The sequence below is a fragment of the Heterodontus francisci genome, chromosome 35 (genome assembly GCF_036365525.1).
Source record: "Heterodontus francisci isolate sHetFra1 chromosome 35, sHetFra1.hap1, whole genome shotgun sequence".
Classification (NCBI taxonomy): Eukaryota; Metazoa; Chordata; class Chondrichthyes; order Heterodontiformes; family Heterodontidae; genus Heterodontus; species Heterodontus francisci.
Window position 1 is genome coordinate 51,570,841 of NC_090405.1, and position 25,949 is coordinate 51,596,789.

Consider the following 25,949-nt stretch of genomic DNA (forward strand, 5'->3'; position numbering starts at 1 on the left):
CGCTTTAGCCCCGCCTTTATGACTGTCCGCCAGCTCTGGCGAACGCTGGCAACTGACTCCCACGACTTGTGGTCAATGTCACAGGATTTCATGTCGCGTTTGCAGACGTCTTTAAAGCGGAGACATGGGCGGCCGATGGGTCTGATACCAATGGCGAGCTCGCTGTACAATGTGTCTTTGGGGATCCTGCCATCTTCCATGCGGCTCACAATTAGACTGCATGGCCTTAAATAAACTCAACTCTTCCTTGGTAACAGAACGGTGTGTATTATAACACTCCTGTTCTTATAAAAAGGGCATAATATCACGTAACAAATCCAATGCCACAGAAGAACTGCTAATTTATACGAAGACTCAGTACTGCAAAGTTTGAATATTAAACACTCTGTTTTTGTCACTCATGTAGCTCTTATTCCCAGCAACAATTGGAAGGCATTGTTACTGTGATTCACTTTCACCCACGGTTTCCTACCAGTATTTGTCTTTATAGAGAAACCTGGTAAAGGCCTAAAGTGCAGGATGTCATTGAGTCTGATCACAATAGCAGAGAGAAGAGAAGGTAAGTCAAGAGGTAGCAATAAGATGGCACAAAGCTAAGCAAGAATGGATGTGCGGAATTCTATATTATTGAAGTCCCAGGAAAGAACGTTAGCATATGAAGCAGCGTGATGAGATTTGAGGATGTAGGAAGGGCTATTTGGAGCTTTGGAAGAAAAATTAATACAGGAAATAACCTTCAGCATCCTAAAGCACAGCTATGTGGTGCCAACAAACATGTGCACAACTATCTTTGATGCCAGCAGTTTTGGCTTTCCTATTACAGAGCTCTTACAATTAGAAGATGCCACTGACTTTAGGTGCACTCACTCGCCCCCACTTCTTTCCTGATCCACAGTGGATCCAGGCACGCAGTCCAAATGTACTCAGTTACCTTGGTGTAATCCTCCTCTGTGAACGCCTGATCCTTCTGCATGATCTCGTGAAGCCTTGCTTTCACACGGTGCTGACAGCTGCTGAGCGAGTTGCTGTTACTGTCCAGTAGACCATTCATGTTGGCACTTTTTACCATCTGCACAAGAATTGGAGTCAGCTCCCCCTCCAGTGCTAGGAGCCCCTGCAACAGAGTACACAGAGAATGGGTTAGGTATTGAGGATGGCAGTAGTAAGAAATGTAACACTTCTTCATTTCATATCCTCAATGCTGACATCAAGCACTCCTTTGTCAGGATTAAACTCAGAACAGCAACCCTCACTGCACCAATCTGATACCCTCCATTGCTCACAAAAGAAAGTGTAGTCTCGATTGTTCATATTTTAGTGAAAATGATTGCAAATTGGGTGACTGGCATGCACACAAAGGCAATCATTCGCTCACATACCTTAGCAAAAGCTGCTGCGGTCATCTGCACTCTGCCTTCATCAGACGCATAGATCTTCAGGTCGTGCCTGTAGGTGCTGTGTAGACGAAGTAAGCCACAACCAGGAAAGCCAGCATAATCCCCTGGGGGAAAGGAAACCATTTCACTCAGTGTTTAAAATCATCGCATTGACCAGTTGGAACAACGAAACAGGAGTAGGCCCATTCATACCCTCACAGTCTGTTCAGTCACTCCGAGGACGCTGATTTAAGGTGACTGGCAAAAGAACCAACGGCGACATGAAGAAAAACGTTTTTACGCAGCGAGTGGTTAGGATTTGGAACGCACTGCCTGAGAGCATGGTGGCGGCAGATTCAATTGCGACCTTCAAAAGAGAACTGGATAAGCAACTGACGAGGATAAACTTGCAGGGCTATGGGGAATGGGCTGAAGAGCGGGACTAGCTGAGTTGTTCTTGCAGAGAGCAGGCATGGACATGACAGACCAAATGCCCTCCTTCTGTGCTGTAACCATTCTATGATTCTATGTTTTTTGTCCCAGTATCACACTGGTGCATCTGCACTGTATCCTCTCCAAGGTCAATTTCTGGGCAGAAAAAAAAATAGAAATTTCTTCTGGTCTTGCTCTGTAATTCTCTCCTAGTTTCTATTCAGTTACTGTTTTTATGCTAGGGACTATATGTTGTTTTGGTTACTAACTCTGGATATTTAGAATCTAAGGACTGAACATGGATGAGTTCATTAAACTGGCAGTGAGAATATCAAAGAATACCATATGATGACAACATTAGGTTTTCATATCATACATATCAGTTCCTCACTGTCCACTACCCAGCTCACTTAGAAACTATTGCTCACTAAACTGTAAAACTTGGTTCATTCATTGACATAAACTACAGTCCATTCTCTTGTTTTCTGTTTAATTCTCCCCTCCTTTTTATTGCTCCCTCAGGGTTTATAAGAGGCCTTCTTCTAAGAGAAGAACATGGACTCTTCCACCTGCTGAGATAACAAAAATTGTGACAATTCATACTAACTGCCAGAATGTCACCGCTGAGCTAGCTGGTCAGACCAGAAAAGATCCTTATTCCTCATCAGTTGCTGCAGTAGAATTGGGAAGAGGGGAGAAGAAATAACAGCACAGTTTCATGAAAGCAAAGGAGCCACGTCATTGGGTGCTGCCAGTCTCTAGAGAAGGGTTGGAGAGTGAACCCAATCCGAGCAGTATTAGAAAGATTCACAGGCTAAACTTGGGGCAATTTCCAAATCCTAGAAACAGTCCTGGGCATTTGGCAACCAGCAAATATCTTTCTCTGACACAGTGCAGTCTGCAGCAGGGTGGATAGACAGCGAGGTACTGGCTTTGGAGTCTGCCAGTCAGTACCAAAATCCTGTAGAGGCTTTTCAGAGACAGGAACAGCAGTGGCTGCTGCCAACAATTTCCTCCAATACTACTTTTTTTCAAAAAAGTGTAGGCTGTTATGGTCATCAATCTCTGTGAAAGCCCAGGACCATTTAGTACAGTGCTGAAGCTCAACATCATCCATCTGAAGTGGAAGAATAGTTAAAATATTGGTTCTGTGAAATAAAGAAAACCTTGAAGATTGCAGAAACAGCAAGAATTGAAGTTGATCAATAGTTCCAAATGGGAATGAGCAAGATTTGCTAAATACAGATAATGGGGAAAACAAACCAGACAGCAACCTAGGGAATATGGCGGTCACCCCACTATTATGACATTAACCATATCAACAACCTCTTAAAGGAATTGCATCCTTTCCATTGACAATCTGGATTTATTTGATCAGAGTATGGAAAATGTCATACTGAATAAAGATTACAAACGAATCAGTAATGTTTCCAGCTTAATCCTTTATTGATGGATTGCTGTTGGAGATCCTCAATGTAAATTAGATGATGCACTGTTTTATAAGAAGTGTTGTACCATGTAATGCACAGTGTCTTATTCTATTAAGGTGCAGTGGCATCCCTTTGACATCAAAAATTCCAAAAGGAGGCTGGACAGTTAATGGGTAAACCTACAAACAGTGGAAAGTATTTAATACAAGACCAGTACATACCCTTAAAAGGTAAAAGCTCCACTTGAATAGTTAAGCAACCATAGTCAACAAATGAGGTAAGAGACAGTATCAAGCTAAAAGGCTTATATAAATACAAGGAAGAAAGAAAATCCAGTGGACTGGAGGAGCTATAAAAAGCAGCAAAGGGATACAGAGGAAGTAATAAGAGATGCAAAACGGGAATATGAAAAAAGCTTGCAAGGGACATCAAATCCAAAACTTTAAGAGCTTAATATATTAAGAAAAAGAGTGGCAATGTGGAAAGTGAGCCCATTAAAGACGGATGCAGGAGAGACTTGTTAAAGAAGGACTTTGTATTTTTGGAGGAAGAGGATGAAATAACACCAGTACAAGAGAACCTAAAATTAAGTCAAGGAGACATACTTAGTGGATTTAAAAAAAAAACACATTCCCAAGTTTCTCCATACTGTCATGTGCTGGTAATGACAGGATACCCACAAGCGATAGATACATCACCAAATCAAAGGAAACAGAATTTTGGAAATTAGATGCAGGAGGATTCCGACCGTATGGATAATTATATCAAGTCCAGATCATTGCTACTGTTAGAAAAATGGAAGGTTCACTCCATTTGTGAATCACTCTGACAATTAGTTTGTTGCAGGTCTGCTTTAACCAACTGTTAGAATGGTGTACGGATTAAAATCAGTCCCAGGGCTGGACATGCAAGGAGGATGAAAACGGTGTTAATTCATCACAAGCTCAGACAGGAGACACTCAATCCCTTACCACAGTCAATAGGAGATTCACAGCTCAAACCTGTGTTGCTATCATCTATATTCATGTAAAAGGTCGGAGGGAAAGACAAATGAATTAACATTAGTCACTCCTCATACCCAAAGAGATTCTGAATCAACAATAACTTGAAAACGTAGAACATCTTTTAACATAATAAAATGTCCTCAAGTACTGCACAGAGGTGAAACCAGGCACAGAATAGTGATCAAACAGTTAGGGAAAGTGGCTGAAAGCACAGTCAACAAGATAGGTCCTGGGAAGACTTTTAAAGGATAAAAGAGATGTAACAAGGCAGAAGGGCCTAGTAAGTGGAGGGTCATGATGGTTGAAGGCTCTGCGACTGAAAGAGAGATACAAAATATGAGGTCAGAGTTGCAAGTTGGGAGGGGCACACTGGGAGGCACAGACTGAGGAGGCTGCAGAGGTAGGAAGGGAGGGTCAAGACTATGGAAGAACTTGCAACTGAGAACAAGCAATTTGAATTCAATGAGTTGTGGACTGGGAACCAATAGAAGTTGCCAAGGATAGGAACAAAGTGTGTGTTCGGATGTACGTGGGCAAGTTATGGATGAGCTGTTGTTCAGAAAGGGTGGAGTTTTCGAGATTGGCAATGATAGCATTGGAGTAGTCAGGCCAGGAGGGGACAATGGCATAAATGAGGGTTTCAGTGGTAGTGGAATGAGGTAATGGAAAAGGTGGCATAGATGGCCTTGGTGGTGGCTAGAATATGGGGTTTGAAGTTCAGCTTGGTCAAGCAGGACATCAGGATTGCACATTGTTGAGTAAACCACAATGAGAAGTCAGGAAGAGGGATGGAGTCAAGTGACTAGATGTGGAGTTTTACCAGAAGCCAAATAGGATAGCTTCAGTCATGCATTCTTAAATTGCTCTTGCTCATGCACAACTTGATGGTGGACAAGGAACCAGTGAAAGTCATGGAGCCAGAAACTATGGCAGAGAAGTAGAGTTGATTGCCAAACATATGAAAGCTTGCCCCATACTGTTGGATGCACCACCCAGGGGCAGCATGTAGATGAGAAAGCTGAGGTGAAACACTGTGCATGCCCAAGATGAGCGTCTATAGAGATAGGAGGGTAAACCACTGCTGGAGATTTGCTGGATGCAGCAGAGCTGGCAGAAAAGGAACAAAACAATGTAAATTCATTATATACTCGGGCTATATTCCAAAGTGCTATTTAATTATTCAGTAATACCCTACACTATTTATGCACCTGCTAAAACAATCAGCTCAAGTACAAGATCCAATCTAAACTCAGAAAATGTCATTGTAACCTCCAAGTAAAGGACCCATACATTGTAACTGGCAATCAGACACAATCATAGGAACAATCTGAAAGCCAGATTGATTTACCACCCCAATTACATCCCCCTTTCTTTCCTGAAGGTAACCACTACCACTGCGATGCAATTCCATGGTGTTTGTCATTCCCTATTTCACCCAGCAGCCATTCTGTATGGAAGCTACTCAACTGGAGAGGCATCACAGCTGACCCTAAATGCAATATCCAACGTAACATTCCAGCAGAAGTTTCCGAATAGTATCCAGGGGTAAGATTACTTCCACCTTGCCTAAGAGCATCAAGACAATTGTTGTACATCTTGCTGCCACACAAATAAGTTACCCATAGTAAACAACTCTGGTTTTGCAAATTACAAAGTAGCTGAGGGATTGGAACTATAACAGCTCCTGGCCCCCACTAACACTGGAAACAGGAGTCAGCTTTGTCTTACATTAACTGTGTGCTTTAAAATTAAATACAACCTTTGTGGAGACAGTTTCCAGCTTTGTGACCGTGTCAAGAGCTGAAAATTTTACAATAGGCCTGTGAAGACCATTGGTTCCTCCCTGGAATGAAAAAAGTCATTCATTCAGCGACATTCACTCCAACCCAACTAGCAACTGTCAAAAAAGGGTCAAACACTAAAATCACCCACAACTTAAAATACAGGTGAATGTCTTTCCCAGTAAATCTGCACACAGGACATTCTTAATCCCACAAACCTGCCCAGCAACACGATCATGCAGGACAGTCCTAGCTCAGTCAAGCTTCCCAGATACTATCCGTGGCAACTAGACAGTGGAGTTCAACGATTTTTACAATCAGAAGCTATGCCCACCCCTCTCCACCAAGTAATACAAAGGGTCAGAAATCTCCTCCATATTCCCCTCAGTTGGTTGGAAAACCTGGTCAACAGGAGATTTTTCAAATCCTCCACATGGCCTTGGGGCTCAGATAAGCCCAATCCTCATCGTCACATTGGCTTCTTCAGCGATGTACATAATTGGTTTGTCTGATTGGGGACTACATTCATCAGTTCTCTCAGAACATCATGCGTGTTGTAATTCCTTGCACATGTTTGTTTACCTTTGTTACTTCAAGTGCCAGTCTCATTGCAATTCATGTATTTGAAATTGGGGGAACAAAACTTTAACTTTATGGAAAATAAACTGAGGACCACATAAAATAAATACAACCCTGTGAGAATTGAGTGTAATGATTTTTATAAAACAGGAAACTCTGGGTCCTGCTGGGGCAAAACACTTATTTGGAAAGGGAGACAAGGTAAACTTCTTCATTAAAAAAATATTGGAAATGCACAGGAGGTCCTCTAGCATCTTATACTTTTCTCTTTACAAATGTTGACGGGGTAGCCACCTACTTCCAGCACTTGTGGTTATGTCTTAGAGAATATCAATCAGCAATCTGATATTTATCAAAACACAAGGTGGGAGAAATGGCAATATGAGCAGAGGGTTCCCCCCACACAGGGTACCCATGGCTGGAAAGTGTGATTTCTGCATTGCTTTCATTTTGGTAATCATGTTTGCCCATTTGATCCAAAAATACCAATAAAAGGTTTGTATCAGTATGATAATCTTAGTTTTACAGACAATATGTACATTAGCCATTTTACTGTACTTGTAGTTAGAAATAGAGAGGCAGGAGTGTCCGAGCTTTTGATTTTGTGCATCAATTGCATATGTATCGAAGATCCCAGTACTTTGGCTGCATCTCAGGTTGCTGATACTGAAAGGTCCTGGTGTTCTGGCTGAAGGTTTATCCATCAATGAGGTGAACAGCTCCACTAAAATGCACCTACCTTGGCCTCCAGGGTACATGCATCTGAATGCTCGTCCAAGCTCTTCTGCTTGTACCCTGCCTGCTGGAGTCAGTTCTCCGCCCCATTTCAACACCAGGAGCAGCGATGGATCTTCCCTCCTTGAATCTGTAAAACAACCAAGTCACGGACATCAAACCAGGGCTTCCACTCTCAACAGCATTTATTTTTTGAGTTACATTACAACAATTGCTATAATCTATGACAGATAAAAGGTATCCCACCACCCCACTGCCTTATATAAACAAGCCATGCAAACCAGATGGTCTTGGGTTTGATTTATGGCCTGTGTGGTGTCAGAGGGGCAATAGGGCGCTGCAACTGGTCTCAGCATTCGTGGGCTGGGAGAGGGGAAAATCATACAGGGTTCTTGCTCCAGATTACTATCTGGTGACTGCTGGGAAGAGTATGGATGTGGATTTTGATCAAGGATAGGGTCAGTTTGGCTGTGCTAACCTGCCTAGGGTTGAAGAGCTTGCCGACATCTATTATCTGGTCTCATACTTGAAGAACAGCCCTTTGAGTGAGAAACTGTAGGTCAGTTACCCCACCCCCAAGTTAAAAGATCATGGGCTTGTTCCAGTCCAGCGACATGAGCGAATAATCCAGGCTGACATTCACAGTGGGAGTTCTGCAATGTTGGAGGTGACGTTTTTCAGATAAAATGGTATACTAAGTCTGCCCTCATAGGTGGATGTATCTAACTGTAAAGTCCATACCTTCTTCTTCACTGGACGTTTTGGGCTGTCCATGAGGCAAGTAAGTCATCTGAACCTTCCTGTTGATCCCAGAAAAATGACCGTACCTGCAAAAAAATTAAAATGAAGAAATGAAAAAAAACTCATGAAGGATGGAACTCAAATTAAAAAACAAAAAATGATGAAAAAACACAGCAGTCAATCGCCTCTGAAAGAGCAAGTTACAGTAGAGCTGCAAAGACTGAATATCGAGCCAACTCAGACAGTAACAATAGGAGCTGTTTGGGTGGCAGTTGAAGGAGGCAAGCGTCTTCTTAGAATCCCTGTAAACATCAGAAACCTTGTCCCAGCCCCAAACTATCAAAGAGCCAGGAGTAGTTTATAAAACAATGAACACATACTCTAAATATATTAACATAGTAACATGCATATTGCAATCGTTTCCCCTTTGAGCACTTACATCTCCAGCACTGTCTTCAGCTGTTCCAGCTTAGATTTCTTCTCCTCTATTTCACAGTCGTTATGCTGCCCCAGTTCAGCTAGCAGCTCACGGCTGATGTCAAGAACTTCCTATACGAACCAAGAGCCGACAACTACAATCAGATTCAAGAACACGAGAGGAAGCTAAAGCACCACCGTTGGGGAAACCCATAGCCTCGCCATGGGAGAGCACACAGTACTGCCTCTCCTGAGGGGCATAGATAGGGGGGTAGGGTGGATAGGAAGAAACTTTTTCCTTTACCGGAGGGGCCAATAACCAGAGGGCATAGATTTAAGGAAGGGGCAGGAGGTTTAGAGGGGATTTGAGGAAAAGATTTTCAGCCAGAAGGTGGTTGGAATCTGGAACGCACTGCCTGAAGGGGTGGTAGAGGCAGGAACCCTTCCAACAGTTAAGAAGTATTTAGATGAGTACTTGAAACGCCATATCATACAAGGCTATGGACCAAGTGCTGGAAAATGGGATTAGAATAGATAGGTGCTTGATGGCCGGCACGGACATGATGGGCTGATGGGCCTGTTTCTGTGCTGTATAACTCTATGTCGTTGTGATGGAAATGGGTGTTTATGGTCTCCTCTGAAGATATCATGCTGCCAGTGGTAAATATAAACCACTTCTTCCACAATGTACAGCATATGGTTTTAGATCATATTATAGATCACATACTAAATTTACTTCAGATAACAGGGTGAGGAGATCCACTCTATTGCAACTGGGGAACCAGTTTGCAATCCAAAACCTAATAAAATATGATCATAAAATCATAAGAAATGGGAGCAGGAGTAGGCCATTCGGCCCCTCAAGTCTGCTCCGCCATTCAATAAGATCACGGCCGATCTGATTACGGCCTTAACGTCACCTTCCTACCTGCCCCAACATGATGGTGAATGTCCAATAACAGAAACATTTAACTGGTCAAACTCTGGTTTTATAGTCATAAAATTGAAGTCTTTATGCATGAAACATATCTTTTTGAATAAAATGTAAGAGCATATTATTCTATTGATATTCCTCAAAGTGTCAATCAAAAATGCCAAATTTTGAATGAATAAGTGTCTGTTTGGCAGGACTAGGAAAAAAAAAATCCCCAAAATATAACAAAGGAAGCATCAGAAACACAATGTCCTCTTCTGTCAATCTTGAGCAGTTTAAAAGGAAGCAAAAACCCATGGGCCCTGCCAAGCCAGTCCAGTGAGATGCATGGTAAAGGAAATGGAGGTGGAATGCAAGCAGCAAGATCAGGAATCTACTGTACTGACTCTCCATGGAAGGACGAACTCAAGCTCTTGCTGCTATTCTGGGCTCTGCTCCAAAGGTTTTCAAATGGGGGACGTTCGATTCAAGAAGGGTCACCAGCTTTCTCTGCAGCTGGTCTGTGCGTATACTGTGAGAGCACACCGTCTGCAGAATCCTGTACTGTACTCCCTGCTCCCCCATAGCTGAAACAATTGTTCAGAAGTTACATCAGGGGTGTCCCCGGGAGCTGGCAGTACTTGCAGGGGTGCCCTCCGCGGGAGCTGGCAGCATTTGTAGAGGGCCCCCTCCGGGAGCTGGTGGTATTTGCAGAGGGCCCCCCGCCGTGAACTGGCGGTTATTGCAGAGGGACCCCCCCACCCCCGCCAACAAAGCAACATTTGAAATTTACTGCACTACAGAATTATCTCATACCTGAAGTTGCTTCGGTTTCTTTAGCTTTAGTTTGCCAGTCTTGTATCCTTCATACTTCTCAAACAAGTCAAAGAACCTACAATAAGAAATGTTCGTCACATTGGAAACAAAAGGTCAAAGATGATCAGACAGAAATTTGAAGCCATGTAAATAGTTTGGTTAAGTTTAAAGAATTTAATCCTATGGAAGCTACAGGAGACTTCAAATTTCCTCCCTATACCCAAGTAATTTGATGCAAGTTATTTAAAAAACTTTTTTGAGGTGGTTAAAAAACAAAAAAAAAAGATAAATTGGACAAATCAGTAGTGGAGAGGGTGAAAGTTTCACTGAATCTGCTTTTTCCCCAAAGGATCTCAGTCACTATTGAGAGGAAAGATTATATTGTGGTGTTACAACATTAACTTTGGCTACAAAACTGTGTTTATTTAATTGTCCCCAGCAAAATGCCTGGACGTTAGTAGCTAACTAATTGCTCGCCAAGAGTCTCACAATTTCACAGGCCTTTAATTCACAAAATAGATTTAAATGAAGGCGCTTCAGCCCATTTAACTTTATTCTTGCAGAATGCCATCTCTGCATCTAGTCACTTCTCATGTCCTGTCTTACCCACTCTTGCTGCCAAATCCATTTCACTGTTGATCACCCTCTGTTTATAGAAATATTTCCCAAATGTCATCCCAGACTTGCCCTTCCTGACTTTGACACCGTGCCCTCTTGCTGTGCTGCTCGAGTGTAGCTGAAAGTATTGTTTCTGGTTTACTTTCTCTATGACTCTATAAAGAGGGCCCTGGGAGGTATTTATTTTTGATGCTGGAGTGCCCTAGTATAGCAAGTCATTCTGCACAGCTCAACCTTCTAGAGAAACACGCATCAAGATACAAAAAAAAAAAAAATTTGGACTTTACAGACAGCCAAACATTTCCAAGTCTTTTTAGGTCCCTACTTCGAATGGAGGTCCACTATTTCTCCATAGGCAGCTGTAAGCCACTCAACTGATGTGAGGGGTAGTTTCACAGAAAGTCAAGCTGCTTAACTTAAAGCCTGTTAATCCACTGGAGGGTGCTATACCAGATTTCAGACTGTGACAGAGGCTTTAATCCCAGCAAACAGCAAGGTATGGGTTCAAGAACATTTTGGTTTCACATGTACATACACACAGCATTCCAAAATGTTTAGTGCCTAGTTTTACTCTTTTCTGAACCATTTTATTGGACAGTTAAACAAAAATGGGGCAGCAATGATTTAGCAATAATAGGGATTTTAAATGTCAGCAGTGCGTAGCACTCACGCCTCTGAGCCAGAAGGTTGTAGGTTCAAGTTATATTTTAATAACATGAGCACAAAATCCAGGCCAACACTCCAGTGAGGGAGCTTTGTACTGTCAGAGGTTCTGTCTTTCGGATGAGACGTTAAACTGAGGCCTGTCTGCCCTCTCAGGTGGATATAAAAGATCCCGTGGCACTATCTCGACCAAGAGTGGGGAGGTCTCCCCAGTGGCCTGGCTGATATTTATCTCTCAACCAACATCACTTATAAAACAGATTATCTGGTCATTATCACATTGTTGTTTGTGGGAGCTTGCAGTGTGGAAATTGGCTGCTGCTTTTCCCACATTGCAACAGTGACTGCACTTCAAAAGTACTTCATTGACTGTAAAATGATTTGAGATGTTCTGAGGTCGTGAATGGTGCTGTAGAAAACAAGCCCCTCTTATTTTATAGCAGCAGCTGTATTGGAGAAATTCCCACAAGCCACCAGATAATGATGCCAAGGCCTTCAAATGACATTGTCCAACTATTCTTGTGTGACTGCATTAAGCGTTCCCACGCTAAATATGCACAGCGTAAACTCAAGGTCCAAAGGTTAAGCCGAGTTGTAGCCGGATTACCAAAACTTAGTGTCAGACATTTCCTATTTGGTTTGGTCAGCAGCAAAATCCTTTTGTTAACCTATTCATAAAAAATATCATGAATGGGTTTGGTTCAGGCCCTGGAGCAGCCGGACACTGTTCAGTCTGGTCACCTTGGGTAAACTTCTGTTTACCTGCTCCTAGTACAAAGGGATCACAAAGGTAAGTTCAAAAACAGAGGCGCCATTCAGCTCATTGTTCCATAGTGTTACAAAAGGTTTTATTTTTGTACTAAAACCTTGGGCTTCTATGTGTTTCAACAAAGGAAAACTGAAAAGGATTTTGCTCGGTGAAAGATACCTGCAAAAATAACTGGAATTCCTGCAATGCTTTGAAAGCAAGTTAAAACTTGTAAAAAGGATAGGAAGGTCAGCAGTTTAAAGGAAATCACAGGGGTTTGACCGGGGGAGACACTGTGTACTGACATGTGACCATGTTCTGGAAGGTCCTTTTTTCACTTTGGACCCTTTAAAAGCCTATGAATTGGACAAAGGGCAGACATTTGAAATCTTTGCTTGACCTCTCTGGAGCAAGAGAGAAAAGACCCAGAAAAGTGTTACCTCTTTCTGTAAAGGAGACTTGCATCTCCTGAAAAAGATTCCTGCATTTTAAAGGTGGCAGATTGCGGTTGCCTCCGGTCTCTGAAGAATTTCTGCATCCACTGAGATTCCTGCTGCCTCCTGCATTCTAACAAATACTGAAATCTGAAGAATTCTTCTACTGCTAGTCTGCTGCTTCAAAACCCAAACACATCAGTTGCTACACCCCTGATGGAAGACCTATGTGACGCCTGCTGCAGTTAAATTTCTGTGAACATCTACCCATCACAGACTGTTCATCACCCTTGCCTGGAGAAAGTTCAAGTGGCGTCTGACTATTCGACTCTGGTACACCTCACTGTACCGAAAACATCCTACCAGAGCTTGAACCTCAATTTTTTTTTTTATTATTCCTTCTATTCTAAGAAACACCCTTTTGAAACTGGTTAACCGTTTCTCTTTGAATGTATGTGTGCGCATGAGGGTTAAGGGATTAAGCAGTTTTCTCATATATAAAGATTTATCTTGTTAGTAGTTAAGACCTATTATTTCTTTTCTAATAAATAGTTAACATTGTTGTTTAAAGAAACCTGGTTTGATGTGTTTTATTCTGGGGGAAAATTAGTGTTTAATTTGGCTAGTCTTGAGTAGATGGGAGACTTTATTTGATATGCTATGACCTGTAGATTAGTGGGACTGAATTAATAGTGCATTACTCCCGCCTTGGTCGTAACAATAGTAACCCATCTACAATTCTCCTAACAGAGTTTTTTTTTCTCTATTCCATCCCAGGCTCTGGTCACCCTGTGTCTGAAGTGCTTCCTGATATCAATGCTGAATTTGCCTTCTGGCAGTTTTGTCACTAGGCTCACATCCTGCATTTGTTATTTAATAGCAACTGCCAATTCGGTGAAAGACGCCCTTTGGTCTGCCCGAACCTTGCTGGTCTTCCAGCGCAAAGAGTTGTCCACAACCGAATATTGCAGACTGGCACATTCCAAGGTTCAGGACTACGTGCTGAGGGACACACTAAAGCTTGGGGCAGCTGTTGCAAAGGCTGAATGGGGAAAGACCACTGTGTAAAGTACCCCCACCAAGGTGAACTGAGGGGCTGGATCCATGGAAAACCCCTCGGGCTGTATCCAGAAAATATTTCTCTCTACACCTCCAACCCCCACCAGGATGGTTTGAGGGCTCTCCGCTTCTTCCTGGAACAGAGGCCCAACCAGTCCCCATCCACCACCACCACCCTCCTCCGCCTGGCTGAACCTGTTCTCACATTGAACAACTTCGCCTTCAACTCCACTCACTTCCTTCAAGTAAACAGTGTTGCTATGGGTACCCGCACGGGTCCTAGTTATGCCTGTCTTTTTGTGGGCTATGTCGAGCATTCTTTGTTCCAGTCCTACTCAAGCCCCCTCCCCCATCTCTTTTTCCGGTACATTGATGACTGTATCGGTGCCATTTCCTGCTCCCGCCCCGAACTGGAAAACTTTAATCAACTTTGCTTCCAATTTCCACCCTTCTCTCACCTTTACATGGTCCATCTCTGACACTTCCCTTCCTCGACTTTTCTGTCTCCATCTCTGGGGATAGGTTGTCTACTAATATCCATTATAAGCCCACCGACTCCCACAGCTACCTCGACTACACTTCTTCACACCCTACCTCCTGTAAGGACTCCATTCCATTCTCCCAGTTTCTCCGTCTCCGACGCATCTGCTCTGATGATGCTACCTTCCATGACGGTGCTTCTGATAGGACCTCCTTTATCCTCAACCGAGGATTTCCCCCCACTGTGGTTGACAGGGCTCTCAACCGTGTCCGGCCCATTCCCCGCACCTCTACCCTCAACTCTTCCCCTCCCTCCCAGAACCGTGACAGGGTTCCCCTTGTCCTCACTTTCCACCCCATCAGCCTCCATATCCAAAGGATCATCCTCCGCCATTTCCGCCACATCCAGCGTGATCCCACTACCAAATGCATCTTCCCCTCCCTTCCCGTCAGCATTCCGAAGGGATCGTTCCCTCCGCGACATCCTGGTCCACTCCTCCATTACCCCCACCACCTCGTCCCCGTCCCATGGCACCTTCCCCTGCAATCGCAGGAGGTGTAATACCTGCCCATTTACTTCCTCTCTCCTCACTATCCCAGGCCCCAAACACTCCTTTCAGGTGAAGCAGCGATTTACTTGTACTTCTTTCAATGTAGTATACTGTATTCGCTGCTCACAGTGTGGTCTCCTCTACATTGGGGAGACCAAGCGCAGACTGGGTGACCGCTTTGCGGAACATCTCCGCTCAGTCCGCAAGCAGGACCCTGAGCTTCTGGTTGCTTGCCATTTCAACACTCCCCCCTGCTCTCATGCTCACAGCTCTGTCCTGGGATTGCTGCAGTGTTCCAGTGAACATCAACGCAAGCTCGAGGAACAGCATCTCATCTACCGATTAGGCACACTACAGCCTGCCGGACTGAACATTGAGTTCAATAATTTCAGAGCATGACAGCCCCCCCATTTTACTTTCATTTTTAGTTATTTTTTTCTTCCTTTTTTTACATTTTTTACAATCTTTTTTTGCATTTATTTCATTTCATCTTAGTTTGTTCAGTTTGCTCACCCACTGGTTTTTTTTCAGGTTTGCACTTGCTGCTGTTCAATATTCAGTGCATTAACACCTAATCTGTACTGATGCTTTGTCTTTCAACACACCATTAACATATTGTTTGCCTTTGCTCCATGACCTTTTGGTCAGCTATGTGGCCTGGTCCAATCTACTCCTCCTTTGTTATCGCTTGCTCCACCCCCACCTCACTTGCTTTTCACCTGTGACTTTTCTAATATTTGTCAGGTCCGAAGAAGGGTCACTGACCCGAAACGTTAACTCTGCTTCTCTTTTCACAGATGCTGCCAGACCTGCTGAGTGGTTCCAGCATTTCTTGTTTTTATTCCAGAAAATATTTGTTTGCTTCAAAAAGTACATGGCAGGTAAAATAAAACAGAAGGGTTGTGAGGCAACTCACTCCTGTATTGAAGGAAACTGATCTCCTTTGCACTCTTTGTATTGTTGACTTGGTGCTGTTTTGAACAGTTTTGTAATTTTTTTTTTTCCAGTTTTTTTACGAATAAAGTATATTTTGAAAATAAAAAAAAGGAATAGTGCTCAGGGTTAAATTTTTACCATTCCTCTTAGTAAACTGTAAATCTCAACAAGGTCCCTTTTTTTTTTATAAAAGACTGAAGAGCCCAAATTTTCATCCATCTCTTATAACACATTCCCCGCCAGGGACCAGTTCCTATCAACACCAGTTGCCTGAAGGTGCTCACTCATGCTGGGGTACACTTCTACATCCACTGCCAGTCCTCAGCACATGCAGATGTTTCCCTTGTGCCTTGGTCTCCTGTGCGCCCCCGATTTCAAGGGCTGTTAAGGCCCCATGCTCTGGACTTTCCTCCCTATACCTCTCCATCCCCTAAGAGTGTCCTTAAAATCTATCTCTTTGGCCAAGCTTTCGGTCACCTGTCCTAATATCTCCTTGCGTAGCTCTGCATCAAATTTTGTCTGATTATGCTCCTGCGAAGGATCGTGGGACAGTTTACTACTTTAAAGGTGCTACATAAATGCAAATTACTGTTGTTTGGTGACCAGAACTGAATACAATGGTCATGTACAATCTAATTGGAACACTATAAAGCTTCAACAAGGTAGCAACAGAGCTCAGCATTCAGCTTGCTTTGCTGCTCTGAACTGAACGGATATGGCCAATGTCTGCTATCACTCCCATATCACTTACATCCTCTGCCTTAGATAGTTCACGACCACTAGTTATACGCTTTCTTTTAATGTGAAAGACAATGAACTTATCTGTATTGATCTATGAACCTTCCTTACTTCAGAATGATTGTATGTCTTTTCACCAGATTTCATAGCTCCCATGGATACTGACAATATTGAATATGCTACGATTACAGAATTATAGTTTCCTGTATATTTCAACCTTGCTGTCGATAGTATTCTGACTTTGTGACTAGTTAAAAAAAATTCAAATTGCACAGTCTCATCAGATCATTGTTATTGTAGGTCAATTCTTAGCCTTCATTTTGTATACATCAAGATCTCACTAATAGCAGTAAGATTTTATCTATATTGTTATTGGGATATCGGGGATGCTGGGGCAGGGCTGTACCCTGAATGTGCTTTGCTGTAGCTTGCTTGGCCACTGTAGAGGGCATTAGAAGTCAACCATGTAGTGCAGACTATGGTCACATGAAGGCCAGGCTGGTAGGGGTAACAGGTTCGCTTCCCTGAAAGGCATGAATGAATAAGTTGGGGTTTGACAATTTTTTTGGGTCATTTTTCCCGGTTCTACCAGATTTATTGAATTAAATTTCACAATTGCCATGGTGGGGTTTTCATTCACGACTAGTGCAGTATCATAACCACAACACAGCATACCTTAAATGAACTCACTTTTTTGTTGTCTAGATTAAGGGAAGAATGTTGCCCAAGACACCTCTTTGCATAGTGCTACAGGATCTCAGCATCCATCCTAACAGGCAGAATAGTTAGATGGGGGCTTCGATCTTCATGACTCATCTGGAGCTTAAACATTGACCAGCAGCATAAGCCTAGATTGTGCAAAGCTTTGCAATTTGGTTCTTATGCACAACCTTCTGACTCAGAGATGAAAGTATTACCAACCGAGCCACAGTTGACACTCATCATTGCTCAGAAGGCAGTGCCTTTCACAGAATACTTATGTAACCTCCTCCAGTTCTACAACCAGGAGATCTATGCATTCCTCCATTTCTAGCCTCTTGCCCATTCCTAAATTTCATCACTCCACCATTGGTGGCTGTGCTTTCAGCCATCTAGGCCCCAAACTCAGGAATTCTCTCCCCTCCTCTCTACCTCTCTCCTCTTTTAAGATACTCCTTAAAACCCAATTCTTTTACGAAGCATTAGGTCACCTGTCCTAACATCTCCTTATGTGGCTCACTGTCAAATTTTGCCTGGAGACGTTTTACTACATTACAGGCGCTATATAAATGCACGCTGTTGTTGCACCTGGGCAGCAAAATGCACAAGTGGAAATTCTTGGGATGTCTCACTGCGGCAAATCACTTTGCCTGGTTATCACCTGGTAGCAAAAGGTGATTCTTGGATTACTTCACAGTAATGTCTGTCACTAGGAAAAGTTCCAACTAAACCGCTTTTATTGTAAGGAGAAAACGACAAGCATTATTGCTGGGAACTAAACATTGAACAGCTGTGCACATTGGATTGAAGCAGCAGTTGACAGAAGCTGGGGCAGCATTCTTCACTGCACCTCAATACTGTGGTCAGGCCTAATTGCTTGTACACACCAGGAGCTGCAGTATCGTCAAAGTCTCGAAAGATCACCATTCAGACAGGAAACGACTAAACATTATGCCCTGCATATACTTATCAGAAATTATTCAATGTATGCAGCCACTATAATCTGGCCACTCTTAAAGTAAATATATAATCTGACATACAGTTGCACCAAACACGCGCCTGTAAGCATTGAGGCACTGATGTGCATCACACTAGAGAATGAAATCTCAGCAGCTAGTAGGTCTGACTCCAGCCAAGATTCAACCACATTAATGTGCAGATAATATACGACTTTTAATCACATGATGTGAAAGTGGCAGAAAATGTAAATTTAATGGAAGCATTAACCAATTGCGGCATCTGGAAAATTAGCTGTTGTCATGGAGCATCAAATGCCTCCAATGAATTGAGAGAAAATAAAACAAAATTAAAAATGAACTTGTATTTATGTAGTGCCTTTCACAACCACCGGTCATCCCAAAGCTCTTTACAGCCAATGAAGTACTCTTTGAAGTGATGCGATGTGGGAAATGCAGCATCCAATTTGCACACAGCAAGGTCTCACAAACAGCAATTAGATAATGCCCAGGTAGTGATGTTGGTTGAGGGATAAATATTGGCCAGGTCACAGAGAAAATCTCTTTTGAAATAGTGCCATGGGATCTTTTATGGCCACTCAAGAGGATAGATGGGACCTCAATTTAACATCTCATCCAAAAAACAGTACCACTGACTGTGCAGCACTCCCCCAGTACTGCACTGGGAGCATCAGTCTGGATTATGTGCTCAAGTCTCTGGAATGAGTCTTGAACCCATAACCTTCTGACTCACATGCAAGAATGCTATCCACCAAGTTACAGATAGGAAAGGAATGCGTTGAGGATCACCGACTGGACAGAGATAAGTTGACGACACAAGTCGCCCTTGAGTAACCTGCCATTCCCCCTCCTCCAATAATTCCTCACACCCCTTGCAATTGGAGTAGATCTTCACTAACTTTGGATGCATGACTTCCATCTTCATCTTCTGTTTGGGAGTTCGATCACCATGTCGAATGATTGCGATCACACAACGCAGCTCCATCCTGTAAAACATACAGCAGAATGGGTTTACTTAAATCAAAAAATAAAAAGAAAAACCTTGGCAGAATACAGATTCATCAAATGAGTTAAATATTTTTAGATATGAAAATGTAATGCAAGATCCTAGAATTACAGAATGCAGTAGTATAGAAAGAGGCCATTTAGCTCATTGTGCCTATGCCTGCTTCTTAGGTAGAGCTGTCCAATTAACCCCACTCCCCCTGCTCTTTCCCCATAGCCCTGCAAATATTTTCTCTTCAAGTATTTATCCAATTCCCTTCTGAAAGATACTACTGAATCCACTTCCACCGCCCTTTCAAGCAACTATTTCTAGATCATAGCAACTCTCTGATTAAAAAAATGCTTCCTGTCGTCACCTCTGGTTCTTTTACCAATCAAATTAAATCTCCGTGCTCTAGTTACTGACCCTCCTACCACTGGAAGTAGTTTCTTATTATTTACGCTATCAAAACATTCATGATTTTGAACACCTCTATTATATCTCCCCTTAACCCTCTCTGTTCTAAGGAGAACAACCCCTGCTTCTGCAGGCTGTTCGCATAACTGAAGTCCCACATTCCTGGTACCAATCTTTTTTTTTTAAAAAAAGATATTTTACTCTGAAGATTAAGCACAGCCTTATATGTTTGAATATCCCTGTGATCTCACTCTTTCTGATGAGAAATCTCCCTCTTAGCATTTGCTGATGTGGACAACTTTAACTTACATCGTGCCCGAGGTGGTTGGAACAATGGGAATATCTTCAGCTTCTGTGGGTATGGACCATGGTATCTGCAGCTGAGGGGCAAGCTCCCGCATGATTATATTACTGTAAAGAAACACAACTCAATTCAATCGGATTTCTTCTCGATAGTGATACGATATGTACTGAGTTTATAAATCCTAAAATAAATGTGTAAACCAACAGAAAACAGTTCTCCCTCAGCATCTGAAGAGAGAGAAGGCTGGTTCAGGTTTCAAGTTGCAAACAGAATTCCAACCCAAGGGCTCCTTCTGAAACATCAACCCATCATGCTGACACTGATGGACTCGCTGTGTATTTCCACATTTCCAGCATTGCTCATCATCTGTTCATCAAATTATAAGTTAAATATCTCCTTTGTCAGCATTAATACCCTCTCATATCCTTCAGTAGTATCATTGCACATCAACATAGCACAGTTCAATACTAAAACTAAATGAAGAAATTAAAAAGTTGGTTTACATTACAAGACAATCAGGCAGCAGAGTGAGCTGAAGGCTTAACCTTACTCTCCAAGTTCAAATGTCTGGAGTTCAAATCCTGAGGCATAAGAGAGGAAACTAAACAAGAACTCATACGCCAAGTCATTTTTAAATAATTTACCTGTTATATCAAATAGCCATATAAATAACTTTTTAAAATGGTAGCATGTAAGTACTATGTTTTTAATGGCAGCAGGAGATACTAAGACAATGCATTCCCTGTGCAGCAGACAAGGGATGTCACACCTGAGATGCTGGACAAGACATTGGGCGACACAGTCGTTAGCACCGCAGCCTCACAGCTCCAGCGACCCGGGTTCGGTTCTGGGTACTGCCCGTGCGGAGTTTGCAAATTCTCCCTGTGACTGCGTGGGTTTCCGCCCAGTGCTCCAGTTTCCTCCCACAGCCAAAGATTTGCAGGTTGATAGGTAAGTTGGCCATTGTAAATTGCCCCTACCGTAGGTAGGTGGTAGGAGAATTGAGGGAAGGTGGGGATGTGGTAGGAAATATGGGATTAATGTAGGATTAGTATAAATGGGTGGTTGATGGTCGGCACAGACTTGGTGGGCCGAAGGGCCTGTTTCAGTGCTGTATCTCTCTATGACATTACAAATGCAGAGGGTGACTACGGCAGTCTAAATTTCGGATGATATACATTCTCTTGAGAAGGAAACAATCAATAAGAGGCATATATCCATATGTGGGCTATTACACACATTATGTATATAAAAAGTCTCACGTCTGTAATATTGTACATCAGTATAACGTTGAACTGAGCCTTTAAAGTAATTTACTGCTCCTCGTTAACTATGGGACATCTTGGGCCAGATCCGAAGACTGGTCAATTCTAATTACTGGACAATAATATAAAAGCAAAATACTGCAGATGCTGGAAATCTGAAATAAACACAAGAAATGCTGGAAATACTCAGCAGGTCTGACAACATCTGTGGAGAGAGAAGCAGACTGATAAATGAGAGTTCTGATGAAAGGTCAATGACCTGAAACGTTAACTCTGCTAATTACTGGACATCATGGACCTGATGCCAATAACTGGCTCATGCTAATTATGGGACACGATGATTTTCACAATGTATGCGAACTTTTTGTTTTAAAATTTGTTACATTTATTTTTAGCTTCCTATTTGTAACTTTTCTTCCCTTTTAAATAAAACTTTCTCATACCATGTTGGGCAAGTTAGACTTTAAGTTTTTCAGGGGTAAGCAGGAATGTGGAGTTGAGATAACAATCAGATCAGCCATGATCTTGTTGAATGGCGGGGCAGGCTTGAGGGGCCAAGTGGCCTACTCCTGCTCCTAATTCATATGTTTGTATCAGGTCCCAGCCTACTCTATCACTCTGCAAAGCCCAGCCCAGGGTAATCACTTGCTCAATTCCAGCCCATTTCAACCTTGATATTTAATCCAGTTTCTCTGCCATTCCCAGTCTGACCCTGTAACTATCCTGGTGTCTTCCCTGCCAAACTGCTCGAGTTATAATTCCCACTTAGCTCTCATCCACTCTACACCACTCGCTCCTCGGGGGTAAAACTAGCCTGTTCCTTTCAACATAAATGTTACACTTCTACATTTTTAAATCACATTCTTTAATGCAGAGTGATGCTTAAAAGTACATTTATCTGATGCTTACCCGAGGATTTTCGCACAGTCGTCATAGTATTTCATGGAGTTTTTCACAAAGCTAAATCCATTGACGTCACAAACATAGGAGTGTCCATTTGCACGCAGCAGATCAAAACCACAGACTGTTTGCTACATAATACAGAACATATATTAACACAGCCTGTTCCACATCAATAGAAATCTGACAGACACAGTTCCCAATACTGAGTCAGGAAATCTTTAGGAAGACCAAAGTCTTCTCCCTTTCGCAAAGGGGTTGGTGTCTTGCTGGAGTTTATAGTTCCACAGCTGACAGGTGTCTTCTGTATTTCATTTAAGTGAGTACAGCTGGATATCGAGTTGCAGGATGCCTTGCAGCTTAGCCCAAATGGGATCGCGTCCACGACCTGCATACTCGCATTATCCAGCAGGGCTGACTGGATAGCGAGCAGGAGTGGGAACCCTGGCTGATGTCCCCCAGCCAGCCTAGGGGCACCAAGGAAAACCTGTATGTCTCCCACATAAGAAAGAGGTCTCAAAGTGCTTCATAAGGTGATGGGAAAGCTCTGGTCAACAAACTGGAAGGGTAAAATGTTTGGGTTGTGGGTGGGGGAGGGGGAATAGCCTTACCAAGGCTATTCTTACCAAGCATTTGAAAGCCTAGAGGGAAGTGGTAGGGTGGTAAAATAGGAGTAACAGTTTAAAGGGCGGGGTAATAAGAGGAAAATGTACAACTGCAACAATGTAAACTAGCTTGAAAATTAACAAAATGTAACAATAAAGGCAATGTTTTAAAATATCACTGTAGTTTGTCGTCTTTAAACATTCTAAATACTACAGCATGCATTTTTTGGATCATTGATTGGATGCTGCTTGTTTATCTTGGACTTCTAACTAACCTTAAAAGCTACACAGACTTTCCTAGCAACTAGTTTTTCCATGGCAGTTAACATCACAGGGTAGCGAATCTCTTTTCCTTCACTGTCACGTTCCACTTTCCCATCTAGAGCTGGTGACTTGCGTGCTTCTGCGTGAGCATAGTCAGGACCAACAGTGTATACCTAAAGTAAAAAGAATTTTACAGTTTAAAGCTCAAGCTCGTGTCTGACCTGCTGTCCCAGTATAAAAACTGATCATATTCCCTCAAACCCCTGCCTGCTCACCATCAGCCAGGCATCAGGCTATTACTGGCCATGGATTTCTCCACTAATGAGGAAAAATAAGAGAAGCTAGGAATGCGCTATTGTCCTCTCCAGGCATATGAATAGTGACTGAGCCAATAATACGGACAGCCAAGATCGGATGGCCCAGGAGCCCAGGCCCAGCTACATGCCCCATCCCCTGGTTAATGCCAAAAAAAATCATGACTCTGAAGTGTGCAACCTTATGAGATCTGAATGTGCAGCTGATTATCATTTTGCATTTGATGCTAAATATATTTTCAAACAAAAACAGTAGACAGAAGGGTTGCGTTATAGGTTATTTTACATTTTATTTCTCAAAGAACACGAAATGAAGCCTGATCTTGGCTTCATGGTGCTGTAGTCGTGTCTAAGCTGCCCATTGTTCACATCTGCCCCACAGAATGGATAGGTTTGACCTGTATGTACTGCTGTAATTTCCCCCTGGCTGATGTGTGTCTTTTCCACAACCTGAAGCAGTGACCATAGTTTCCCAGCTTTCGGGGTGGCCGAGATTGGCTCTAAGGCTTGTTTAAGGTCACAGTCCCCACTGCTTTCAATGGAGCCACTGCAGGACACTCCTTAATGGCAGCAGAGTGCTCAGCAATGAGGATACCTTACATGGCAGGATTCTGTCCAAGTTACATATTTAATAAAACCAAATACTACCAACAAATCTTTCTCTGTAAAAATAGGGAACTCCCATGGACTTTCTTTCCCCTGAACAACATGGAACAAACAATGTACAGCAGTTTACAAAAGTGTGAATGGCACCTTTACATCCGTCCCATCTGTTGGCATGAACTCTTCGTAGATGTAAGATCCAGTTTTACGCACGGTGCTTTCAGGGGAGTACACACTGCTCCGACTTCCAATCTTAAAGAGTAGATAAGTCACAATGTGAAGTGACATAACATTACACAATCCGGAGTGCTCTACTGGTGTGCAAAACATAAATGCTGGAGGTATACAGCGAGGCCGTATTTCAGAACTGTTCTGAAGCGGATTTCCATACAGGGCATCTTATAGCAAGGTAAATAGGTACTTAACAAGAAACAGATAATACACAGGGAACAAGGCTTTCAGATATATCAAGACAAGAGGATTGTGGAGACAGATTTAGAGTAGTTTCTAGAAAATATTAACAGCTGGAAGGGTAGTGGTGAGGACAGCTTGCTGGAGGTGATAAGTCATAGAGTCATAGAGAGATACAGCACCGAAATAGGCCCTTCGGCCCACTGAGTCCGCACCGACCATCAACCACCCATTTATACTAATCCTACATTAATCCCATTTTTCCTCTCACATCCCCACTTTTTTTTTCCCTCAATTCTCCCACCACCTACCTACACTAGGGGCAATTTTTACAATGGCCAATTTACCCATCAACCCGCAAGTCTTTGGCATGTGGGAGGAAACCGCAGCACCCGGAGGAAACCCACGCGGTCACAGGGAGAACTTGCAAACTCCGCACAGGCAGTACCCAGAACCGAACCCAGGTCGCTGGAGCTGTGAGGCTGCGGTGCTAACCACTGCGTCAGTATTCTGGAACAATGCACCCAAATGGGCTGAGGGGCTTTTGTAACTAAATTTCGTATTTTGCTTTTATTTCAGATTTGCAGAATTCAAAATTTTAATTTTTATCTACAGACCAGTATTTTCTCATGACTGTGACGTCACTTGCCCTAATCATTAAGTAGACCATTTCCCTTTCGAAACAGAAAGTCATAGAAAAATAGCCAATATCTGAATTCTTCTTAAAGGTCTATCTCCCCGATTGAAACTTGAATCCTCCTGTAATGTAACCATTCAGCCTATTGAACCCATGTTGGTTCTCTGCAAGAGCTCATCCCATTTCACCATCCTTTCCTCGTAACCCTACAAATTTTCACTCTTCAGGTGCTTATCCAACGTCACTGTTGGTTCTTTTGCCAATCACCGTAAATCGGTGTCCTCTGATTCTCGACCTGTCCGTCAATGGAACAGTTTCTCCTTATCTATTCTGTATATACCCCTCATGATTTTGAACACGTCTATCAAATCATCTTAACCTTCTCTTCTCTAAGGAGAACAACCCCAGCTTCGTCAATCTATCTGCATAACACAAGTCCCTCATCCCTGGAGCCACTCTTATAAATCTTCTTTGCACCCTCTCTAAATCCTTCACACCCCCTCCTAAAGTGCGGTACCCAGAACTGAACAATACTCCAGCTGGGGCCAAACCAGTATCTTATTAAGGTTCATCACAACTTAACATAAAATAATAGACTTGCCAGCAAAGGCTAGGGCAATCAGAGAGGTTGGGGCTACCTCAGTGAAAGAACTGGTATTGAACAGGTCACACTTAATCTGAAACAGTTTTTGCCAAGGTATGTTCTCGCCCAAAATATATCCTGGTCAACATTCCTCCCTCAAACAATTTCATTTAAATTTTGTTTTAATTAATAATTGTTAGTCACATCTTTCCAGAATGCCAACTGTGTTATATTTCCATTACAGTGCTTTAATATCCAGCTGGACAGGATCTCAGTTTAATGTCTCAACAAAAGGACAGCACCTCTGATCCTCTTAGTTACTGCACTGAAGTGTCAGCGCAGATTATGTGCTCAAGTCTTTGGAAGTGGGGATTGAACCCATGACCTTTTGTCTCAGGGTCAAGGATGCTAGGAATTTGGAAATGGTGCAAAGACCCTAGATTCCATTAAAGTGAGAACGTTAGGAGGAGTTTTAAATTGTTTAAGTTTTGAGTTTTTTTAAAAAACAGTGAATTGTTATGATCTGTAATGGAC

The 25,949-nt window shown here is 42.7% G+C and overlaps 1 protein-coding gene across 10 annotated transcripts in view; it reads right to left on the reverse strand.

Annotated features, from left to right (window-relative positions):
* ppip5k1a (diphosphoinositol pentakisphosphate kinase 1a) overlaps positions 1–25,949 on the reverse strand; it is a 142,912-nt gene that overhangs the window by 69,935 nt on the left and 47,028 nt on the right. For all 10 annotated transcript variants that reach the window (XM_068015562.1, XM_068015560.1, XM_068015558.1 and 7 more), the window contains 11 exons: positions 23,935–24,036; positions 22,879–23,040; positions 22,008–22,129; positions 19,839–19,940; positions 19,027–19,113; positions 10,225–10,300; positions 8,518–8,627; positions 8,079–8,164; positions 7,342–7,467; positions 1,380–1,501; positions 932–1,114 (listed from right to left, as the gene is read on the reverse strand). In XM_068015562.1, coding sequence (XP_067871663.1) covers positions 932–1,114; positions 1,380–1,501; positions 7,342–7,467; positions 8,079–8,164; positions 8,518–8,627; positions 10,225–10,300; positions 19,027–19,113; positions 19,839–19,940; positions 22,008–22,129; positions 22,879–23,040; positions 23,935–24,036 — 1,278 coding nt within the window. The remainder of the gene's footprint in view (positions 1–931; positions 1,115–1,379; positions 1,502–7,341; positions 7,468–8,078; positions 8,165–8,517; positions 8,628–10,224; positions 10,301–19,026; positions 19,114–19,838; positions 19,941–22,007; positions 22,130–22,878; positions 23,041–23,934; positions 24,037–25,949) is intronic.